Source organism: Haliotis asinina, chromosome 3 (genome assembly GCF_037392515.1).
Source record: "Haliotis asinina isolate JCU_RB_2024 chromosome 3, JCU_Hal_asi_v2, whole genome shotgun sequence".
NCBI lineage: Eukaryota > Metazoa > Mollusca > Gastropoda > Lepetellida > Haliotidae > Haliotis > Haliotis asinina.
In genome coordinates this window covers 10,256,819-10,281,472 of record NC_090282.1, presented here as the reverse complement: position 1 = coordinate 10,281,472, position 24,654 = coordinate 10,256,819, and the positions used below count along the sequence as shown (strand labels likewise).

Below are 24,654 nucleotides of genomic sequence, written 5' to 3'. Positions count from 1 at the left end.
TGTATAAAATATGATACTTAGATAAATTCCCACTTGAATCAGTTACAAGACAAGCTTTGCCAACTTTACGTATGATATTCTTTCAGGGAGCACCACCAAGCATGAAGGAAAATATAACTGATTCTATGCGCCATGTGAGAACATCAAACCTAATGGCCTAGCCGACGTTTTAACGACCAGTTTCCATGTCATCATTCTCCTCAGAAGAGTGCCACCATTCATCTCTGGCAGTGCGCCGCTGTAGTGTTGTGGACCCAGCGTCATCATGGAGAGTATATGGTCGGAGGTTTGACCCCCATAAAATCTTGTCAAAAGACATTAAATGTCCAGACAATAACAAGCACACACACACTCTCACACACGTGCGTACGTACTCGTACACGCACACGTACATGCACATGCACACGCATACTCAAATGCACACATACATCCATATACATGCACGTCGCACATTGTTCTAACGTGTCACCTCTTTCAGCTTCCCGAGGAGTATACAGCTGCCTACAATCTGATGTGAATTGTGATAGTTGTGACGCTCTTCCAATCCAGCTGATACACAGTTTCGTGCATGTTCAATATCAGTGCCGATATATCAAATGTTGTTGCTTTCATCACTCTTAATCATCATAATCGTCTTCATCCTCTTCCTTCGGAGGAGTCAGTGCCTCAACCACGATGTTAGAGCTCTGAAAAAATTGTACGAGGTCAGAAAGGCCGCGTAGCTCTCACACAACGAATTCCAATGAAAGCAAAACATGACCTCGTTAGTCATCCCGATACTGCTGAACCTATGTGGGTTTAATGATATCTGTACCAAGGCGACTCAGTAACACCTTCCTGATTGTAATAAAGCAAGAAGTGTCATACACTCGTAACGCTGCACTTCTCATGGCTATGACGTAGTCACCGCACAACGGTTCATTCTTATGCATATGAAGAGGGTAATATGTAGCTGTACTTAATGAAAGTTGCCTTTAAGAGTAATGTCTTTGTTGACACAAAATGGTGAATACTATTTTCATATTCTCAACGACTAGATATTATTATTTCGAAAGACTACCCTTAATAGCAATACAATCTTCACACTACCTCCACTGAATAAATGAACTGAAGGATCGAGATGTCATTCAAACAACAGTATTTCATCTTGACACATCTTCACTGAATTGTGGCCAAAGACGATGACAGGCGAAGCAAAAGAAGAGACAAAACTGTGTACGAGGTGCATACCCAGACATAGAAGGCTGCAGCCCCAGCGCTGACCACTCGGACACCGTCCACGGTATATTTATCCAACAAGTGTTTGGCCTGTTTGGCACGCCAGGCACTGAGGTCACCAACGTTGAAGTTCTTGATCCGGATGATGATACCACGTCGTCCCGGGAGACGAAGCATCGTCTGCACTCGCTGCCAGATCTGAAGCAATACATACATCCTCATTTACAGTGGAGAACACAATATATGAATAGGTTAGTGTTGGTCAATGTCTATAATCTAGTTTGGTTACCTCTATCGAAGATCCCACAGACATAACCCACCAAAGATCGTCTGTGCAGTTCTATTGTCTATTAACAAACCAAACAGTGTGACGTAATACAGTCAACGTACCTGGAGATCTGCCTTACGCTCGCCCAGGAGAATGTAGGTAGCCATGACACAATCGTGGCTCTGTACCAGGGGGTGGTTATACCGATGGATCTCCGACACCGTGGACGGCTTCAGCTCCAGGACAACACTCAGGTACTTTTGAAGCCTCTTCTGCTGATACAGGTAGCGCTCTGCCCGCCTCATCACCTCTGACTCGTCCAGTTCATGGGCAACAGGGGCTCTCCGGGACCGGTTCAGCAGGTGCTCCACCTCCTTCACATCATTTTCTTTCATCGCTTTCTCTGCCGCTGTGGACATAACATGCATGACATGAAATGTCTGTGGTCACAATCCCGCATCATTCATGTATGATGTAATACTTACATTTCTTAACCAGTGAAGAACATTTTATGCCAAGTGTCGTCTTGTTCTGAGCATACCATTGCAAAATGTACATCTTAGTAGTAATACTGAGGCAACGTCAAATGTTAACGCACTCGCCCTAAGTATCAATGCCAAATAATTTCCTATTCCATTTTGTCCCACTAACCTCACATGCTGAGGAGATATAGCTACGGGAAGATCAAGCAATATTTGGTCATTACACCACAATCAAATTTCATTCCTATCCTCTCTGCCACGGAACATCGTCCGATGTACACATAAGACACAGGCTAGCCCCACTAACCTCTTCAGTCCGTCCTTAATATATTGGTTGCGATCAAAGTTAAGAGTTCCTTCTGCTACGAATGTTTCGGGAATAAGGGCTCTGGTCATTAGTATGCAGCATAAACAGGTTGGAAGAATAATACTAGGTGATAACTAGAAACTCGACCTCGTGTCTTTTGACTTCAAGATATAAACATTTGATCGACACAGTTTTAATGTGTTTGATACTGACAAATTTAGGGATAATATATTCTTATGTTTTGTGTGTGCAATGTTTCCATATAGGTTCACACAATATCGTACTCACAAAATATAAGAAGTTGTTATATATAAATTAGTCAACATTGTACTTATCAACTTCCAAAATGGCACTCAAAGGAGTTATGTGCATTAGTTAGGAAAAGACACTTGTATGAGATTCTTTTGTTTGGTCCATCTGGATTTGAATCTTTCGAAAACTATATATATATTATTCACATCAAAACATAAGTAGCATAAGGAATAAATCCGTCTGCACCAAAACATTTTGATCAGCCGTTGATTTGAAATGGGGACTGAGTTGAACAGTGTGAATTAATAAAGCGACACGCCGTTCGTTGAAAGCATAAAACAATAAACAGAAATACCCTTTTCATAAAGTCTCACAAGAAGCTTCCTCGCCTTGATGACGTCTTCATGGTTAGAAAGGCCGTTTGCTTCACACTCAACTATGGCTTTCTGCAACTCTTCCAGATTCTTGTCGCTCATGGCTTTCTTCAAGTTGGCCAACAGCCGGTCTGGGTCGACTTGGTCTACGTTAATATAACAGGAACAATGCTGATGAATGCTGGTACAATACTGGGGGTCAAGGCATGGGTGATCTGATGTTTGGACTATATGCTAGTATATTTAGAACAGATGATGAATAGTCGACATAAACCAGAGTATTGTAAAACAAAATACGAATGTAACAGGTGGTATAAAGGGCCTGGGGTTCTTTACGCTTCTTCAGAGTCATTTTTCGGCAGCCTCTCGATGTTTATTTCAGATGTAACGAATAAAAGTTAAAAGAATCTAGCAAGAGTTTTCACTGAATTTGACGGATGACCCTATATTGTCCTCGTGCAAGCACAGTACCAGTGGTCTTTCTTACAAGCCTCGTATTAGAGAGTTATTGAAACTACAGGTGTACTGGTATTATTTCAGTCAACACCAGGTGATTCTTGCTGTCAGCAGATAGTCTCACCATCGCTTCCTTGTCGTAGTCGTTTGAGCTTCCTCTTGGCGGTGGCCAGATCTTTGTCATCATCAGACAGATTCGCCTCCTCAAACTCTTCAATTGCCTTCTCTAATTCCTGGGTATCTTCTCGCTTTAATGCCTCTTTCAGTTGTTTCCGAATTCGCTCCTGAATTGAAAGACACGTCAATGATGAGAATGTGTAACTGTTAAGGTCGCTTACCAGTAACGTACCTAAAAATCCAGTCAAAGTAACCGACCAGCAACAGGCCTCCACAACCCTCAATGTACACAGAACCAGGTGCCTACACCACCACTACCTGCTGGCAGATAACACCTAAATATCTGTCTGAACAACAATCCGTACATTCAAAACAAACGCTTTCTTCTCTGTAAATATTTATAATAATTTTAAAGTCCTTACCGACTTATGAAACTTAATGTTACAGTCAACGACAGAATGATATAAAGCATATAGTCGCAAGGGGCAGTGGTGTGCTAGAATTCGACTTGTGCTCTATTTTGACAGTTTCTGGAAGGTACCGAACCTTCTCCACTATATTCTGACCCATGGAAGTGGAGATTCCTCTGGCTTTCAAAGGTGTATAAGAGGATATAAATCTTGCTCCTCATCTCATGAAGGCCTGCAATTATGTAGAGATCATTCTTACCCTTGATACCAGGCGGTAGCAAGCCATTCTTTCGTGTAAGCCCGATAGGCTGGAATTCTTTATAAGCAGATAACATTGGGGGTTTGCCTAACACTTTTAGCAACAATTATATGTAAGCCCGGGGTTGTTTTATAATGGCAGCTACGTCCATTGTTTACTCAGCCTATTTTGGAATGTTGACCATTGTTTTAGTGATGTGACTATAACACCCCGTCTTTAAGCTATTATCACTACTTTTGTATTATGTTGCCATGTATTTGTACTGTCATCTTATTTTGAACTGTCACAGTAACACCTTTTGTTAGGGTTTGTATTAATTTGTAAACTTGGTAAATTTTAAAATACGATTGGTAATGGTATCCAATATGTTTGTTCTTTATTGGTGTCAAACGAACTTCTTTCACGGACTGACTGCAAATAATGTGTAGTTTCAACGGGGGACCCAACACATAGCAAATACCTGTTCATAAATGCGACAAAGCCTTTCCAGAATTGCGAGTGTTAGACGCCAATTAGAAGCGAATGTCAATAGCAGTTGCTTTATTAAGTTGTAGTGTGTGTCATACGGATGTTCACTGGTCAACAAGAACCACGACACCTATTGATAGATGCTATATACATTAAAACGGCCATGATATGCTTTCAATAGCTCAGATGATTGCCTGTATCGATCGATCTTCTTGGTAATAGAACTTACCAACCTTCCAAGTAAAACGACATTGGTTTTATTGAACTATACAAATATCTCCACAAGTGGTTCATGTGTGTCATGGAGGTGTGTCGTGTTAGCTAAGTGCTACGGTCTCAGTTCTATATGTTCCACATGAATGGTCTGCGTTCCTCAACAGGGTGTGAGGCGTTGCAATTCATTATCCTCTCATGAACAGTTATGTTCTCTTTTCAAACGGTCATGCGTTACCAACTGTGCACTGTTCTATTGTACAACTAGGTAGTGATATGCTCATATGAACAGTGTTGGTGTTAAAACATACAAGGATTCTACCAACCCAACACGTTTCTGATACCAGACTTAGTTACATGGAGAATATACACAGATATTTCGATCATGCGTTAGTGTGAAGGATGTGAATCAGTCTGGTGATATTTACATGACGTTACATTGATGGATATGAAAGAATATCTACAGTAAAAACAGGAATCAGTGCTACGTTCATTTACAATGCTATGTAGTTTAAAACCACTAACTGAGCGAGTGAGTATAGTTTAAAACCACTAACTGAGCGAGTGAGTATAGTTTGAAAGCAGAAACGGCCTTCACACATTGTACCCATGTGAGGATTAGAACCCAGGTGTTCGGCGAGACGAGCGGACGCTTTAACCATGAGGCTACCCCGGTCATTACGGATTAAGAATAACGGTTAATTTTCCGTGTATAATCTGTTTTCAGTTGTCACTCATAGTCTCATTTGGGGGACATGAGCGTTTGAGCTAAAACTCATTAATTACAAGGCTCCAGTTTGGTTTGAGTGAACTCGAATTGTATTAGCCAAATTGAACGAAGCTTATTCAGATGATTATTTCTGTCACCTTTATATATCGAATGTCGACACGGTTCCCTCGTTGCAAGAGATGTGTGAATTTGATCATGGAGAGAAAATATATCAAACATTGAGATGAAGTTTAGGTTTTGTTAGGGCGAAACATACTATTAGTTATTTGCGAAAATCAGAAAGTGTAATCCCAAACATAACATATATTAGCTATATATAAGCTGACATACAGCAATATCTCTAATAGTATCATATATCAGTTATATATTATTTACTTGGTAATATGTATCCTTTATGGACAGGTGATGATGGCATGCGGAGATAAAGTCTCCTGTAGTTCTAAAGGTTATCCAATAGAACTAATCTGAAGAAGAAAATGAGTACATTGTTGCCATGGTAACGCAATGACAGATGAAACGCAAAGACTCACCTCATCATCAGCCCCAAAATCCCCCTTATTGTTAGTTAGGAGATAGTTGACGACATTGACCTTTCCGTTGCTGTCCTGGCCATAAATCTGAAGAGCAAACTCTCCATTACCCACGTCTTCTGGCACAGTGACCTTGAACGTGACCTTGTCATCTTTTGTCTCTTTCTCAACACATTCCCTGAGTTTCCCTGGTTCAAGGTCATTATGGCGGAGATGAGCCTCCAGTTGTTGATCCTCACTGAGTTTAAACTGAAATTCGTTTGGTTTGTTTTTAACAGTTTCAATAATTGCCTCGGGTTCGGAAGGTGATTGTAGTCCAAAGTCTTTAGCAGTGTGTCCAAACCCGAAACCGATATCAGGGGTGATTGGGAAAAGGTGTTTGTTTTGCGACACCTCCTTGCAGTCAATCATGAATTCAACAATTCGTAACTTTGATTTTCCACCAATATAAATAATCGTTTTATATATACCAACGACATGGAAACGATAATTAAGTTTCTTTTCTTTTTCCGTTGATTCGAACAAAACACACCGGGGGAGTTTAACACTATCCGGCAATGTACCTTCAGAACGTTCTTCGTCAAAGAACAGTTCGTAAGAAATGTCAGATTTGCAGTTGGCATCATGCTCGAAGGCAATAACTGTTCGACCTCCTTGAGGAACGAGAACAGACTTGTCAGCACTGGTGAGAGTCATATCAGAACTGGTGAAGTAAGGATGTCTGAAATATGGAACATCCATGAACTTTTCAACTGTCCAAGGCTTGACCAACAGCTGCCACTCTTGGCGGTCAGCAAGACAGAAGTACACAAACTGGTCGGGGTCGGTCAAAAACCAAAACTCTTTGATTCCTGAGACGTGTTTCCCTTTCGATGCTGCCGGTTTGTCTCGCTTCTGTTTACCTTGGTCTTCTATCTTCATCCAGCGTCCAGCATCATAGCCCATGATTCCTGTGTAGGACCACAGCCCATGTACCAGCCTCCAGTCCCCGTCCACGTACACGGCGTTCCAGTCGCTGTAGAGGTCACTGGCGTCTCTGTCGCCCACCTCATAGCTCACACTCTTCCCTTTGCCGTGGACTATCACACATGGCAAACCAGCAGCCCTGAAAATAGGATTCGTTACATTGGTCATAAAATTACTTGAAAAACTGCCTATGACTGTTTCTCATTACATAAGTCAAATGTATTACTTGATCCCCAGCGTTTCGACTCACTGAGATTTGACTGTTTTTCTGTCTTCACATTGCCATTGTCTAGTATTTGTTCCTCCAACAATTGTAGTTTTCTATAATCGTTGTCTGTGAGATTGTCTTCATAAGTTCAGGGCCCATTCAATGTTTTAGAAGGTGTTATATTTATGTACACTTAGTTTACGCTTTTTATGAAGGTATCAAGGACATAATCGGGAAATCCTAACTCAATTTCGAGCTTTAGTGCCAGTCCTTTAGCAAAGTAACAGACTGAGCATTTTGGAACCTGCTTTTTTTCCACACTAATGTTGGGATAAAAAAGTACACAGTACTATGATATAGCACAAGGCAAAATATGTTTCGTTCAAAATATGTTTCGTATGTTTCCTTGCAGTTTGTTTTAGCATGCAACTCTATCCGGGCAGGGAGCAGTGGGTAACTCTCTGCCTCAACTCTAAATGAAAGGATATTTAAACAATGACTTACCGGCAAAGTAACGCAAAGAAGTCCGTGTACCACCCTTTCCCCAACTTGATGAGCTTCATGTGACCACGGGGCGTGTGGGGGTCGGTCACGCCATTGTAGAACTGTCTCTCGATATTCAGGCTCCCTACAAGATAGAAAATAGCTCGGAGCTTCTGTAGATCTGTCTTCAGGTCTTTAGTCAACGTCGTCACGAGCTCTTCATAGGTGGTGTCATGCTTGATAGTAATCTGTAACGTTCGAGTATACATAAGTATAGTTCTTGATGAATGATCGTGAAGGTAGTATAGTGATTGCACAGACAGTACTTTGTGAGTCTCTCAAGTGTAAATGGAAAATCAACCTCACAATGGAAAATCAACCTCACAATGGAAAATCAACCTCACAAAGGTGATGATAATGTCCGTCAAAGTTTCAACGGCGCTTTGAACACTTTGAACACTTTGAACACTTTGAACACTATTTCCATTCAAGAATAATTACTGGTACTAATCAGTAGGGCAGGGAGGGGAACCGGTCTGCACAGCTAATTGCCACATGGCCGTTTCTGACCCTTTAGTTAGCTGAGTCGAGTTGGCCTTTGCGTTACATCGGCACTATTCCAGCAATGTAGTGACGAGGTTTGCATTTATTGCCATTTTTACCCTTTAGTTACAAACGTTAAACTCTTTGTGGACGTGACTAAACATGGATGCACTGCATCTACATCAACGGAAGTATCATGTGCCATTGATTATAAAGGGAAAAGACACATTACGTCTTAAACTTTTACGGAGAGAGTTATGATAAAAGATAGACAATAGCAATATGTATATATTTGGTTACTTTGGAAGCATTTTGGTCAATTTCCTTATAATCCTCTGGGACGAAAATGTCATTCTTCTTTGATTTGGGTGGCTGGGGTTTCGGGTATCCATCCTCGGAATCTGGAACTTCGATCTGTAACAAGGTCAGCAGGATTGGATGCTTAGAATAGCACTGTGCTGCACTGCCATTTCCACATCGTACGTTGTAAGGTTTTAGCTGGTTTCAGTGTGTGAGTGAGTGAGTGAGAGAGTGAGTTTAGTTTTACGTCGCACTTAGCAATATTCCAGCTATATGGCGACGGTCTGTAAATAATCGAGTCTGGACCAGACAATCCAGTGATCAACAACATGAGCATCGATCTGCGCAACTGGGAACCGATGACATGTGTCAACCATGTCAGCGAGTCTGACCACCCGATCCCGTTAGTCGCCTCTTACGACAAGCATAGTCGCCTTTTAAGGCAAGCATGGGTTGCTGAAGGCCTATTCTACCCCGGGACCTTCACGGGTCTTCAGTGTGTAGTAATGGTAACAATATACAGAGAAGATACACAAACTGCTGCTGACCGACTTGAATCCAGCGTTGCAGAACTGTCACTTTTCTAACATTCCCAATTAAAGTGTAATCCCAGACATACGAGTAAAAGGAAGATTAGTACATTGTCAGATCTGGATATGACCTAAACATTAAAGGCGCTATTGAAATGTTTCTAGGCAATAAAAGTCGCCGAAACACGAGACACGTGAGGTTAAAAACAGCATTGTATCAGATACATCACCGTCAGATAACTATTTTCAGGGCACCAGAAAACGTTGGGGCATACTTTATTTCGGCCCTCAGCGTATTTTGATACCTACTAAATTAGACTACCTACAAACCATGCGTAACCTGAAAGTGCAAGACGTACATTGATTGCCATTATGATGGACATAATTGTGTAAATAGGATGGCACAAGTCCTTGGAATTATTTACCCGGACAGTACCCGACAACGAGTATGAACCTACCTCGTGTATATCCGGATCATCCGTCAAGGCGTTGCTTGATCCGCAGCCCATGATGGCCACCAACACACAACCAACACTCAAGTCGTTAACATGGACCCTCTGAAATACAGGTGAGTGTATTAAAGGGTTACTATAAACACTATGTGTGAATCAACAGCAGCAATTCAATAGATTCATACATGTAGCCAGCTCGCAACACAATGTGGTTTCTGTTGCCAGTGCACGTCTTACTAATGTGATCACATTACTATTGAGAGAACAGAAGTAGGTCCGACGCACGGACTACCGTGTGAACAGGGTTTAAACGGGTTGTCTTGTTATCTTAGCCGATTGTATTATTCAAGGTAATGAAGTATATTAAAAACACGTGGTAGAATAAATTTAGACAGGAATTAATGCTATCAATCGGATATATGACTTTGATCAGGCACTTTAACGCTATTCCAGAGTTCTTTTTAAGGAGTGATTCAGTGTTGGTAATACATAGCTTGAATATGATTTACATAAATGATTGTACCACTCAGAGGTTGGCAAGGATATTCTCAGTGTCAGCACAAGGACTTCCCGAGATCTATATATTATACAATTGTGGATGACATTTCTTGTAGGTTACAAACTCACCGATAATTTGTCAGCAATGTAACATCATGAAATACCTCACCATGTCTACCAAATGTTGAACAGTAGATGTTTATTATGATATCTGGCGGGTGGTACAGTGATTTAACCTGTTTCAGCCATGGGACGCGACTTAGTTAATTGGTACGGATATTTCGACCTTGACCTCCACTCGCGTGCAGAGAGGCGGGGTCATCACCATCTTGACGATCCCATGGGTATTTATGACAAGTGTTCCAAATCTACTGTTCCAGTTTTGGGCCCCTGTGAGAGAAAATCGTGTCTTAACAGCCACACACTATTGATGTTTTCAGTCTAGCACTGGTCAACCGACATGATGCATCCTGGGCTATAAAATAACATACCCTTACATACGTCTAATTATTAGCAATACAAATGATGACAGGGCGGGTCTCATCAAAACATGGCGGTTTCCTTAGGGGGTTCGTAGAAGGACATGTGATTTATATACAGTGGACCATTAAAAGGTATAACAGTGCATATGAAGCATCATCGTCATCAATGGAAAAGTGTCACCATTAAATCTGGTTATGCTGGCGGAAAAACGGTTTATGATTACTTCTGTTGCATCTAACGTGTGAGCAGGCGAGTTTTCACCTCGGGCAGACATAGATCTAAAACGCCTTAGTTAACGTTATGTTAGAAATAATCTTTCAACCACATTAGTTCATTATGTATTTACGTATGTGTTGTGTTGGCTATTGTGATTACGAGCAGTAACCAATAACAGACTCCTCCCTGGCCTGAGGGTGATACACGTGAATGGTATCAATTCCACACCTAGATACGGGGGTGAGGGTTGAGGTGTGACAAAAACAAGTGAATTTACAGCAGTCACCGCTGAAGTGAAGTTGAAGTGGGCCCAATAAATCACTATCATTTTCAAGTGCCATCAATTTGAAGTTTAATTCCTCCTTGACCTGTGCAGAAAGGCTTTACGTTGTGTGTTAACGTCACCTTGCCTACAGTTCCGTTGTCTGTGGTAACACAGCAACAGTTTCTTATTCCGGATGATTCAAACCTGTAATTCATCAGCTCCTCTTAGTAAAGAGATGCCCTAATTGCATTCAACCTTCAATGGTTGAATATTATGCAGGGATGGATATCACACCAGAAACGAGTCATGAGATGATAACAACAAAGACTACAAAAAAACATTCCAGTCATGGACGTTCAGATAACACTCTAAATTAAAAGCACGCATAAGGGATTTGTGATAAGCGTGGGCATATCAATATCACGGCGAGGGACATACATGGGCTTCACACACCGTCCCTACATGGGGAATCGAACCAGGGACGAACGAACGCTTCACCAACTATGCTACCTACAGCTCCGCTTTGTGATTTAACGGTACTCTAGATCACTGTCTGATCATAGAAGCTTCAGCTGTTGCTGTCTTCTTTTCACTCTTCTGATAAGAGCAGCATGTACGGCGACAAAACATCATCGGTTTATTCAGAAAATAGTGTAACAAAACTTTAAGTCACCTTACATCGTCCGTTCGTCAAGCTGAAGACCCGAGTTCGATTCCCCACATGGATACAATGTGTGAAGCCCATTTCTGGTGTCCCCCGCCGTGCTTTTGTTGGAATATTGCTAAAAGCGGCGTAAAATCATACTCACTCACTCCCTCTATGCAGTACAAAATGGTCATAATGATCATCACTATCTTCATGATGTTTATGATGGTGGAGGTGCGGTGACATATCTTGTTGTTAAAGCGTTCACTCGTCACACCGATTCCCATAACAGTGTAAACAATCCAGTTTCCAGACATGCTATTGATGAAATACTGCTTAATGAATCACTCACTCACTCACTCGCTCATCCACCAAGTATTTGTGGAAAAATCCTGTCAGACTACATTCAGTATCCCATAATATACATTTCCGTGACAAATGCGCGTAAAAAGGTCACTTCATATAACTGTTAGAATTTTATCTCAAACAGTAAAAACAAAGTAAGACTTACCTTTTTTATAACAAGTACTTCCAGCGCATTACCGAAGATAAGAACGACATACACCCTTGTAAGTTAGCGCTCATGAACATTGGACACATGCCACCGCACTTCGCCGGGCCTTGTAAACAGCTGCGTCTCATAGCTACCAGTACAACAGTGACGCTCAAAACATTCTCCCTGTCTGGTCCGTTTGGTGACTGGCTTCACTTTGAACTGGAACTACACTGAATGCTTTCAGATTTCACTGGACAAAGAACTATAGATCTTTCACGATTTGTGTCGAGTTAGTTATCATATGTGTTCGGAAGACCCTGTGGTTAAAGCGTTCGAGCAGTTCCTCCTAGTACTTGGTTTCAATTCCATGTATCCATGTACGCATCAATGGTATTTATGTATTTTATTGTATCCTTGAAACGATATTCATCTCATAAATTGGTAATTGGTAAACGATCCATACGACCCAACCCAAAGCAAGGTAACATATCACAAATAGTGAACCATTTGACTCGTCCGTTCACGCTCTCACTCACTCACTCACTCACTCATCCTATCACCCACTCACCCTCCCAATCACTTCCTCATTCACGCGCTCATTCATCATCTCAGCCGCCCTGTCACATAACCCCACACTCACCCAACCTCTCACGCACTCACTCACTTACTCACTCACTCACTCACTCACTCACTCACTCATCCGTCCATCTTTCTACTCATCCAAGGTCTTCCTCATCCATCCTCTCACTCTCTTAGTCTCTCACTCACTCACTCATATATTCAGGCACTCGACTATGATAGTTTGCCAGCAGAAATTTGCTCGTGCCTCGTAACATGTACTCTGTATGGAGGTGTGTCTGTTCCGACAGTTACGTTTCTTCCGCCCCACTACATATGTTTTATTCAAAAGGCAACAATAACACCCGCATGCATAACTGGAGAGGCAAGTTTTACATTCTTGTTCCCAATAGGCAATGTTTAGATAAGGTAGCTAAGGTGCTATGCCTTGCTGGCCGTACACAATCAATTACCACCTCCTTTTTTAACAGCCCATAACTGGAGTTGGCTGTTGTGTCACTGAGAGACACACCCAGTAATCATCCTCACAGACCGCAACTCTCACAAACCTAAGTGCTATATAGTCATGTGATTTATGTCTTGCGACGTCCTAATGCAGAAAATGTGCAAATTGTCGATCGAGGAGACTCGGATCAATATATCAATGGTATTGTCAAATAATTGCAAACAAGTTTTACTTGCAATTCATATTTATTCAACATTTACCACCATTGTGATATATTCAAATGAATTGCCTCAGTATATGTTCAAATGTATTTTCTCAGTATATGTTCAAATGTATTGCCTCAGTATATGTTCAAATGTATTGCCTCAGTATATGTTCAAATGTGTTTCCTCAGTATACGTTCAAATGTATTGCCTCAGTTTATGTTCCAATGTATTTCCTCAGTATATGTTCAAATGTATTGCCTCAGGTTAAGTTCGAATGTATTGCCTCAGTATATGTTTAAATGTATTGCCTCAGTTTATGTTCAAATGTATTGCCTCAGTATATGTTCAAATGTATTTCCTCAGTTTATGTTCAAATGTATTGCCTCAGGTTAAGTTCAAATGTATTGCCCAAGTTTTTGTTCAAATGTTTTTCCTCAGTATATGTTCAAATGTATTGCCTCAGGTTAAGTTCGAATGTATTGCCTCAGTATATGTTTAAATGTATTGCCTCAGTTTATGTTGCAATGTATTTCCTCAGTTTATGTTTAAATGTATTGCCTCAGTATATGTTCAAATGTATTGCCTCAATAAATGCATGTGTGTGTGTGTGTGTGTGTGTGTGTATATATATATATATATATGTGTGTGTGTGTGCGTGCGTGCGTGCGTGTGTAACTTTCGTGCATGGCGTGTACACGTGTGTACTTGCGTGCGTGCGTGTGTGTGTTATCATGGGTGAATTAGACACAAAAGAACTCTTTTAACCGAGATCATAGTCAGTGAATATGTGAGTGAGTGAGTGAGTGAGTGAGTGAGTGAGTGAGTGAGTGTACGAATGGATGAGAGAGTTCGTAAGGGACGTACTAAGCTATGTTTTAAGTATGGGGACATGTCCACTGAAATTATGGATAGGTATACTTATCTTGGTATCAAGATCCAGTTTTAATTTATCTTAGAGTGTTTAATATCACCTTTCGATACTTTGATAGTCCCTATTTTTATGAATGATTCCGAAATATGGGATTTTCAATGTCTATCAATAATAGAGAAAACTCACCCAAAATTTCTAAAATCTGTTTGTGGTCTTCGGAACGTAACTTCCAGTTTATGCTTTATGAAGACTTAGGAAGATCCGCTACACATCAAAATATGTAGAAGAATAATTTCATTCTGGCATAAACAAGCTACAAACACCCTTCAAATGAAACTGTCGACCTCAGTACTCAATTTCATTACATCTTACCCCAACTATGGAATCCAAGAAGGGCCAGTGTCGCGTTGACACATTACCGCGTTGTCGCCCTCTCACAAACAAACAAAAGGAAATGGTTTAAATTTATCAAAAAGATCTTTGATATTTTACTAAAATGACGATGTGAACTAGTGTTTAGTTGGAAAGAAAATTTTGCAAAGACAATTTATGCTTTGAAAACTACCTTTTCCTTCCCAAACCTATACGAATTCCAGTTCTTTGACCCACGTTATCCAGTCATAATTTACCGACAAAAACAGGACGCTGGTATAATATCCTTAGAGAAAATAGACTCTGTAAACCTTGCTGTTGGGGACGAATTCCATTGTGTTTTCAAAGCTCTCCTCCAACAGCGGATGACAAATATCCAACGGTATTTCTATAATTAGACTAATATGTTTAAACTTTAGAGGTTATTATCAATAAAGAAAACACAACACTTGAAAAGTCCTGCTAGAAGTTTAAATGCCTTGTCAAATGCGCTGAAATCGTAAACGTATTGTGCTATAATAAACATTTATTCACCTGTTCTAGTATCCGCCATCATGATTGTATATTTATGTATCTTTGTATTCTCAAATATACCGTCGTGGTGGGTTTTAGACAATAAAATGTTCTGTTCTGTAACGTTCTGTTCTGTTATGCTCAGTTCAAAACCAAGATGTCGCCATACGTAACACTGAGTGGCTAAAACACCCAGGTTTACTCCATTTAGCTGTGAAGTATGACATACTCATGTCTGGCTAGTTAGGACAACAGTGTTTTGGACAGAGGCTAAAAAACCCAGGTTTGCTCCATATAGCTGTGAAGTATGAAATACCCAATGTCTGGCTAGTTAGGACAACAGTGTTTTGGACAGAGGCTAAAAAACCCAGGTTTACTCCATACATCGGTCTATTACGTGATAACTAGCACGAGTATAACGGTTTGGTTATAGAAAACCATATTCTAGGAGACTGGGTAAAATTCCCTCTCTCTGTTTTACATGCTCGTTATTGCAGGTGTGTTTCTGCCAGGTGTAACGTGCCAGGAAGTTATGAGTGTGAGCGAGTGTGTGTCCATGTGTCGCATTCTTTATTTCCTTATCCATCTTGGATGTTTGTCTCAAAGCTTTGACATTAAGAAACACAACTCAGCGTTTCCTCCAGATAGCATTTAATGTTCGGATACAAACATATCACAGTCACAGCTAATGGTGGTATCACAGTCAAGAATGAGTTTACATAGGTTTTGTAAATAGTGAGCAAAGAATAATGAAATGTTATAATTGATATACAACATGCCTCTATACGACATAGGCTCACTTCCGTACGTGTTTACTGCCGGTATAATGAAACACAGCAAGCTCCCATTAAGACCTGGGTCACATTTGCCTCGGGTGCCCTACGACAGCAATGGCTACGACGTTTGTGTTCACGTTGTCTACTGGCATCGTGCCATTTCCTTGAGTCGAGAAAAACCTGTATGGAAACAGCACAAAAATCGGAGGCTGAACGGTGATCGTGCAGGATCCGTGCGGATATCCCACGACCCTTTAGTATCAAAGGATTGTGTGTGTACCGCATAATCACGTGTGGTCTCCGTGCAGTGGCCGTGCGATACCACCTACAGGCTACGGGTTTACGATTTTTTGCAAACTTTTCAAACTTCGCTCGACAAAATCATTGAGTGTACAGCACCCGTAAAATATATATAGTACGATACATAGAATCGTGCGATACGTAGAATCGCTATGATAACCAACGGTTCGTGTTCGGTGTGTGTTACATGTTATGTCCTGCAACAACAAATAGGGAGAGATCAACATGCTCGTGTAGTGTGGTAACGTACAAATAGAAAGTAATGATTATCACCGATAATGACAGCACGAAAAGGGAAGCAATGATACTCAACAATTTGGGTATAGGAATTAATGGTAACCCAAGGTTCGTATAAGATGTAAAAGCACAAATATGGAAAGATGATTATCAGCGGTTCGTGTAACGTGCAGATGCACAAGTAGGTAGCAATGATAGTCAGCGGTTGGTGTAACGTGCAGATGCACAAGTAGGAAGCAATGATAACCAGCGGTTGCTGCAATGCGTGTACGTACAACTGGACAGTAACGTTAGTCACTGGTCAGTGATGCCTATTAACGTACACACAGGAAGCAGTCATGATAAAAAAATCGTATGTTAGTCTTTATGCTTGCTAGTATACAGTGTATATTCAACAGTGAATGAATTTGCTTGGGCTGTCAGTGTTCTTGGCGTGGGCCTGACAGTTTTGGTCTGTGTAAAGGAATTTATCACATCCACATCAGCTGAAGCTCGGTCGCGTATGTTGTCAGACATTAAACAGAATTGGGAGTAACAGGTGTACTGTTAATGTGTTTGGGTGAATAACAGGTGTCCACGTTTTAATGTGTTTTGGGGAGTAACAGGTGTCCACGTGTTAATGTGCTTTGTGGAATAACAGGTGTCCTAGTGTGAATGTGTTTGGGGAACTGAACATGACGTCTGGCATCACGATAAAAAATTGATCCGTCGATCTCGGTGCCTATTCATGATCGTGTATCGCTGTCTACAGAAGGCCAGTGGTTGATATATATGGGTGTGGGCGTCTTTCCATCTCGATGTCTGGTCATGGTCGTGTTTTGCTGTCTACAACAGGTGGAGGGTTGATGTATGTGAGTGTGGGCATCTTTCCATCTCGATGTCTAGTCATGGTCGTGATTCGCTGTCTACAGCAGCTTCCTGAAGCACGTTGTTGCTCTGAAACGATCACATAAGGCAAACAATATCAGATGTTCTAGAACTTTGTTTTTCAAAATAACACACAAGCTATGAGGTGATGTTGATAGTCACATTCAACAATGGAGACGCATGTGTGATTGCATGCTGGACAAGGCAATGCCAGTGCCATACAAATGCTTGGAGATGTCACCAAATGTGGTAAACATCAAAGACTTGAATCGGACTTCACTCCCAGACTAAGCTTTCATGTGGTCATGTTACTGAAATAGCTCAGACAGAAAAGGTATGAAATACATACATAGACTGAACTACCAATGATGAGGTTATACAGAGATAACATAGAGGTAAAGTTTTACATGAATAATATTATCATATTTCTAATGTATGAGATACCCACCCATTTGTAGAAAGTGGCCAGCCCCGCACTGACCTCTCTGACATCATCAGTCGTATACTTCTGAAGTAACTTCCGGGCTCTGTCCGCCGTCCGGACATGCAGTTTGTCCAGGTTGAAGGATTTGATCCGTGTAAGGAATTTGGAACTTGGAACAAGTTGTTTTTGAATCGCGCTCCAACTCTGTAACAGATCAGAAATCAGTGAAAGGGTATAGAAGAGAGTGAAGCCATGGAACTACTGTACTATGAATATAAACAGCACTGACTGTCAGTGTGAAACTTCCTTCCTTCAACATTAAACTAAATGTTGGTACTGGATACGAAACCACGTACTGCAGACAGATGAAAGCACTATGAAAGCGTTTGATGATCACTTATGTTTTAATAACCAATCTGTTGTAAGCAGAAGTCGTCAACGTAAAGTTGACGGTAAACTGTTAAATGTGTAGAATATCGATGGGATACATGGGGGAGTCGATTACATCGGGGATGTTTCTTCGGTACCTCAAGTTCATTCTGTCTGTGTCCCAGTGTTATGAACGTGGCTTTCATTACGTCCACGATCAGTGGGTTTGTGTCCTTGTAGCCGTGGATCTCTGCAACAGTCCCGTTCTTCATGGCCAAGATTGGGCTCAGGAACCGTTGGAGTCTTTTCTGTTGCTGGAGGAATCTGTGAGCCTTCTGAATAACCTGTGACATCTGGAGCTCCTCCTCAATAGCACTGGCTTCAATGCTATCCAAGGAAGACTCTAGCCTTATTAAGTTCTTCTGGGTTATTTCGTTCTCAACCGCTGCGAAACGTAGGAATACATGCATTCTACGATGACAACAATCGATGTATAAGAAATCTCAAATCCAGACTGATAAAGAGTTTGTCACACAGTATGTCAAGAGAGACGTACATGCTAGGATGTGCATGGTAAAATACTAGGCAAAGAAAAACATATCCGGCCTCGTAGAATCCTGCTATGTAAATATATCATTACATTTGAATGAAACATTACATGGTCACTCCGAATGTAAATTCTCTAATGCTCGTCCTTATGTATTATTTCAGTGTTCATTACAACAGTATATACCTTCCTCATATAGATGAAGCAGAACTGTCCTAGCCTCAGATAAGTCGCCCTTGTCCTGTAGCTTGGCTCCCTGAAAGCGTACCACTGCAGCTTCTAGACCTTTCCTCTTCTTGGCCTTTGTGGCGGTAATTAACCGGTCTCGTATGTCGGATTCCATTTGTCCATCGATGTCTGTACATATGACAATAGTGATACCTTTGATGATGTATATAAATGCAAGTGTGGCAAATGATTGATGTTCATAGTGACAATCACTGGATTATCAGGTCTAAACTCAAATATTTACAGACTGACGTCATAGCGCGAATAGTGCTGAGTGTGTTGCAAACCAGCAAACAAACTTGCTGAGAGATTTATTAGCTAATGTTTCAGCTATTAGCTAAGTCTTGCAAGATATCTTGTTATATCATTATCCTTCGCGTGTATGGAAAGCCCACACATCTCTATCCTAATCAGCCCCAACTCTAACCGGTTGCTCCAGCATGTACTCACCCTCCTGCTCCAAGTCCACCACCATGGCCCTGGCTGTCAACAACACTTCTTGGAGGTCTGGATAACCCGATTCTTCAGCGGCGGCAATCGCCGTCTCCAAATCTATCAGGCTGCGATGTTTCAAGGCCTTCTTTAAATTTCGTTTAAGTGAGTTGATCTCCTTTTCCTTTATTCCTGTAAAATACGTCAATATTCTCTTTCACTATTATATATGTAGGTATGGGGTAGATGTATTCGGAACGGGACAAACCGACTGAAGCAAAAACAATTCATTTGCTTCTTCAGTGTAGTAATAAAATGCGTTATGATGCTTTAACGAAGGCCGGGGAGGTGTCTCACGTTCTTTCCTAAGTTTGTCCAACTTTAGCTTTGCTTTCCTCAGATCCCCACTTGTGTCTTTCAGCTTGGCTACTTCAAACTCTTTGATTGCTCTCTCCAGATCGCTGATTGTGTGGCCACCAAGGGCGATCCGCAGATTCTTCCGAACTTTGTACTAGATACACAAATAAAACACTATGGTTGTCATATTACTCCTTATGAACGTGGAAAGGGTTTTGATGCTTCTATTTGTGAGAGCAATTGAGTTTAAATAGTGGATGCTATAAGAGCCATACCTTTAATGTTGTAATATTATGAATAGTATATAAGATCACAGTGACACAAATCACATGGATTTGTATCATAGGGTTCCGACCAACAAACCATTCGTACAGCTATGATATTCTATATCCAATGGTAAACAATTGAGTTACGACAGGTCATAACTTTGTGGATCGTGACACTTGTCTCATAGGTACCTCCATAAGACTCTGGGCTCGTTTAGTATTAATGGTTTAAAAATAGACATTTATGGAAACACCTACCTCCTGAACCTTCTCGAAATCCTCTTTTCGACTCGTCAGCAAGTAGTTGATGACATTGTTGTCTTTCTTCTCTTCCCCAGTGTAAATCTGAAGAGCATACTCCTCGTGGTCTCCGTCCTCTGGCATCGTTACATGGATCTTAACGTTCTTGTCCCTCACCTCCTGATCCACGTATTGATCCAGGTCCTCTGACTGCATGTTGTTGTGACGTAGCCGGGCAACTACCTGCTTCCTCGTCGTCATCTGGAAACTGAAAGTCTGAATTGTGCGCCTCTGCATCACAACCACCCCTGATTTGTGGGAAGGGGCCGCCAAACCATTAACCTTGGCTGTTTGGCCAAAACCGAATCCAATGGGAGGATTTATTGGAAACATGTTTTTGTTTTCAGCCCTTTCGTTCACGACCAGTTTGAAGGCGGCGATGGGTACAGCAATAATCCCCAGCAAGTTGTATTTGATAGACAGTTTATATATCCCTGCCACGTGGAATCGAACAATAAGTCTCACGCGATTTCCGTTTGTTTCCAGGAAAACACATCGTGGCAGTTCAATTTCGTCTGGTAATTTATCTTTTGACTGTTTTTCATCAAAATAAAGGTCGTATGCAAGGTGTGATTTTGTGTCTTTCGTTTGCTCGAATTCCAGCTCACATTTTCCATTTTCAGACACAAGTATAGATTTATGTTCGCGTATGAGTTTGTAGCCTGATGTGAAGTACTTGAACTGAAAACGGGGCACATTGCAAAATTTATGAAGGTCCCACGTGTCTTTGATAAGCTGCCATTCTCGTTTCTCCGCCACACATGTATAGATAAACTCCTCGGGGTGCGGCAGAAAGAAATCTTCATCTATGCTCCTTATGCTTATTCCTTGTCTGGCTTTAGCTCTCTCCCTTGTCCCTTTGCCATCAGCCTCGATTTTCACCCATTTTCCACTGTCATGACCGATAACTCCCGTAAAGGCCCACATTGGGTGGACAATTTGCCACGACCCGTCAACGTAGACGACATTCCAGGTTCCTATCAATCTGGTGACGTCCTGATCGCCAACCTCATAGCCCACGCTCTTGACCTGCCCCCTGACTATGACGCATGGTAGTTTAGCAGCTCTGAGGAAAATCACAATGAGGAATATATTTTGTAAATGTCTCAGAGTAACTATATACCAGGTAGACTGTTTAAGAAGAACAAAGATGTAGGTGAATTTAGTAGGTACTATACATTGTTATTTGCCCAGTGTTATTCTAGAGTTATTTTACATAGACCTACTTTGTCGCTCGCCCTTGCTTTAGGCCATCTGTATTATTCTCTACACTACGTACCGACACAAAAGGGCGAAGAAGGAGGCGTACGACCCTTTCTTCAGCTTCATCAGCTTCATATATCCCCGTGGTGTTCGACCATCGGTCACTCCTGGGTAGACCTGCTGGTCGAAGTCCTGGTGGCCCAGCCACATGAACAGGGCTCGGACTCTCTCCAGGTCATTCCTCAGACCACTGGTCAGGTCAGAAGCCAGGACTTCAAATGTCGTGTTATCCGAGACGGTGACCTGCAAGTCAGTTGATACAGCTATCATTATATCAGGAAAACGGATTCTCTCAGCTGATGTATGTTTTCAAAATGTGGATTGTTTCATCAGATTTTTACTAACCAATATGGTGTTACCTGTACTCTTTGGTAAATAGTTTCAACCACAGAGAGGTGTCGTCCACTCTATATGTGGGTTTATCGCATGCCATTTAGTTCACAGCCTTTGACACACACTAATATATAGTTATGTACAAACCGAAAGGAAGGATATCATATAACTATCCATTTTATGAGGGAACATTAACACATACTATTAAAAAGTAGAGGATATTTGAATACAAGATTGATCAAATGCAAATGATGAAGTCAAGGAGGATGAAGAAAAAATTAAGGAAGAATGTGACAATTTATTTCATACCTTTCTGTGTAGATATATATTAGTGGTGTTGGCTAGTGGTATATACAAAGACACACACACACACACACACACACACACACACACACACACACACACACACACACACACACACATTTGACCCTGGCGTTCATGTATGGTGCTATTGTTTCTTATTTAGTCATTGTCATATAAAGGTTTAAATACAATCACGAACAAAAGGCTGTGAACAACCGATTACACAATGGCTGGAGTTCAACAATACCTGACTTGCTCGGCTGTCAAGTTCTTTGCTGTTTGTTACGTCGAACACATCTCTCTTCTTCCACTTAGGAGGTGAAGGTGATTTATACCCTTTTGGGACGTCAGGAACGTAGATCTTAAACAAGAGTGCGTTCATTTAGCAATCCTCCCCATCTTTATTCTAATCTATGTTGTGACAATGGTTGGGATAACTACCCGAATCCTGAATCCTGCCCAGGTCTGCCTGTTCTCATGTCCGCGAACGAATCCTGAATACCTTAAAGTTTCCAAAAAGCTGACATGGCGTTACGATCATCACCTATTATGTTGACACTAACTTTTAACATGAACAGAAAAACGTCATATAAATTCAGAGTCATTCTTCGATTCATCATACACTAGTACATTTGTTTATTATGAAAGACTATTATCAATGTAAATCGTTATACAGATATCTGAATATGAACCAGAAAAACCTGTTTTACAGGTTTACTTTTTTCGTTTTTGGCCTGGACGTCAAAGGTGACACAAGAGCTGTGCGTTCCCTTCCTGAGGCATGCAAGATCTTTGATTGTTGGATCAAATCCAGGTTAGACTTTAATACGTCTCCTCCATAATACCTTTCCAAAACATGTTATCTCTAAGTGCAAAATATGAACGGTGAAAGAGAAACAACCGTTAATGCAGAACACGAACAACAATCGTGCTGATAAAGAAGTGTTACCTGACCTTGCGATAAGCTTGTAGAGAATTTTCGAGGTGCCATATTCTAGGATACTTACACTTCCTGGTTGAGATCGGTGTCAGTGGCAACGCAAGGAGAATGTAAACAACAGGTCCACAACAAAAGTTCTATTGCCTTGACGTCAAATTAAAGTGCCATGTGGCCTGTATGTCTCACGTTATCTTCTAACAATTTTAAGACCTGTTGATTATGTGCCTATAACACATCCGTCTTGTGGTTGTGTATTATGGATACAGGTGTTCATTGAGTCGCTTGTAAACAAAGCGGCAAGACCTTTTCATGAGAAATATCTCCTATAAGCATGACACATTGTACACTCCAACTGTCTCAAGAACATGTGTTTAAGAATGAATGCAAAATAATGAAGATCGTATCCAGCTCCACTAGAGACACCCGTCAAAGATACATGCAGAGACAGGTGAATTATTTACAATCATAGAATACTGACTGGTTTACTCCACATGGAAGTGTGGACGTCGCGGTGGCTGAGCGGGCTGGGCGGTTGACTTTGTGTGTTGGCGATTAGGTGCCTGACTCTGGGGGTGCGGGTTTGAATCCCGGTTGGGACTCGACCAAAAAAGTACTAGAAATGTACTTTACTGAGAAAGTGAAATCCCAAATATGACATACGTTGCATCTGACCACTTTCTAAATGGCATCGTGTAATCATGGTTTACTTGCTCTCATCGTAACACAACAGGACGCACCAGTCAAGACGTTCCACAGACATGGGTAGCCTCCTTTGGGTGAAGGGCAATTATACCGGTAATGTGAGCGACTGATCGACGCGAAAGGCAATCGCTGACGTGGTTGAAAACGAATGTCCTGACAGTTTTTCATCATACATGGTAGTTAAGCCACTGTCGTAAATAAAAGGTTCAGTGGGAATATTATGAACGAAACAATATCTCAGCTACCATTTGTCATTTCAGCTATAAGAACCCTCTGGCTCAAGACACAATTAACGCCCGTAAATAGGAAATTCATGCAAAAAAATGAATGAAAAAATCAGTTGCACGATATATGCATGCGATTAGCTCAGTCAAGCTGTTACAAGTAGTTAAGCTACTTACTGGGTCTATGTCTGGATCGTCCGTTAACACCTGCAGCTGGCTGGCTCCACAACCCATCCTCATCACATTCTATGGTGTACCCCCTGAAGGTGAACACAGTTCTAAATTATGCATCACCTTGATTGTGCGTATCGCCCAAAACCTCTTTTCGTATGGAAATCTTTAATAAAACTGACATAACCCATCCAGTCAGAAACAAATTCCATATCATCGCATGTATGTTACAGTAGATACATGCATAAATACTTACGTATGTTAATTAGCAGCTTTCTTCAAAAGGCAATTTCCTTCGGGAAAGACAGATCCCAGTATCCTACAATTGTAGTAGCTAGGTGCATTCAAGGCAACCAAACGTAAGTCTGACCAAACGTACACTCTTCTTCAATCAAAGAAGCAATGGACATGGAACCCACAATGAATGATATCCCTCTCAATGCTTGAACTAAACAGTAC

General features: G+C 41.2%; 2 protein-coding genes across 2 annotated transcripts; both read right to left on the bottom strand.

The window, feature by feature from the left end:
* Window positions 1–617: 617 nt before the first annotated feature.
* LOC137279204 (lim and transglutaminase domain protein ltd-1-like) lies at window positions 618–9,655 on the bottom strand. The gene is made up of 9 exons (XM_067811702.1): window positions 9,573–9,655; window positions 8,585–8,698; window positions 7,763–7,989; window positions 6,085–7,189; window positions 3,482–3,641; window positions 2,883–3,047; window positions 1,609–1,895; window positions 1,231–1,416; window positions 618–686 (listed from the first exon to the last, which is right to left on the bottom strand). The coding sequence occupies exons 1-9, from the start codon at window positions 9,621–9,623 to the stop codon at window positions 618–620; spliced, it is 2,364 nt and encodes a 787-aa protein (XP_067667803.1). The 5' UTR covers window positions 9,624–9,655.
* A 6,135-nt stretch (window positions 9,656–15,790) lies between these two features.
* LOC137279203 (hillarin-like) lies at window positions 15,791–24,284 on the bottom strand. Its single transcript, XM_067811700.1, has 10 exons — window positions 24,202–24,284; window positions 22,406–22,519; window positions 21,539–21,765; window positions 20,218–21,325; window positions 19,694–19,847; window positions 19,355–19,528; window positions 18,863–19,033; window positions 18,288–18,574; window positions 17,785–17,964; window positions 15,791–17,405 (listed from the first exon to the last, which is right to left on the bottom strand). The coding sequence occupies exons 1-10, from the start codon at window positions 24,262–24,264 to the stop codon at window positions 17,355–17,357; spliced, it is 2,529 nt and encodes an 842-aa protein (XP_067667801.1). The 5' UTR covers window positions 24,265–24,284; the 3' UTR covers window positions 15,791–17,354.
* Window positions 24,285–24,654: the final 370 nt, after the last annotated feature.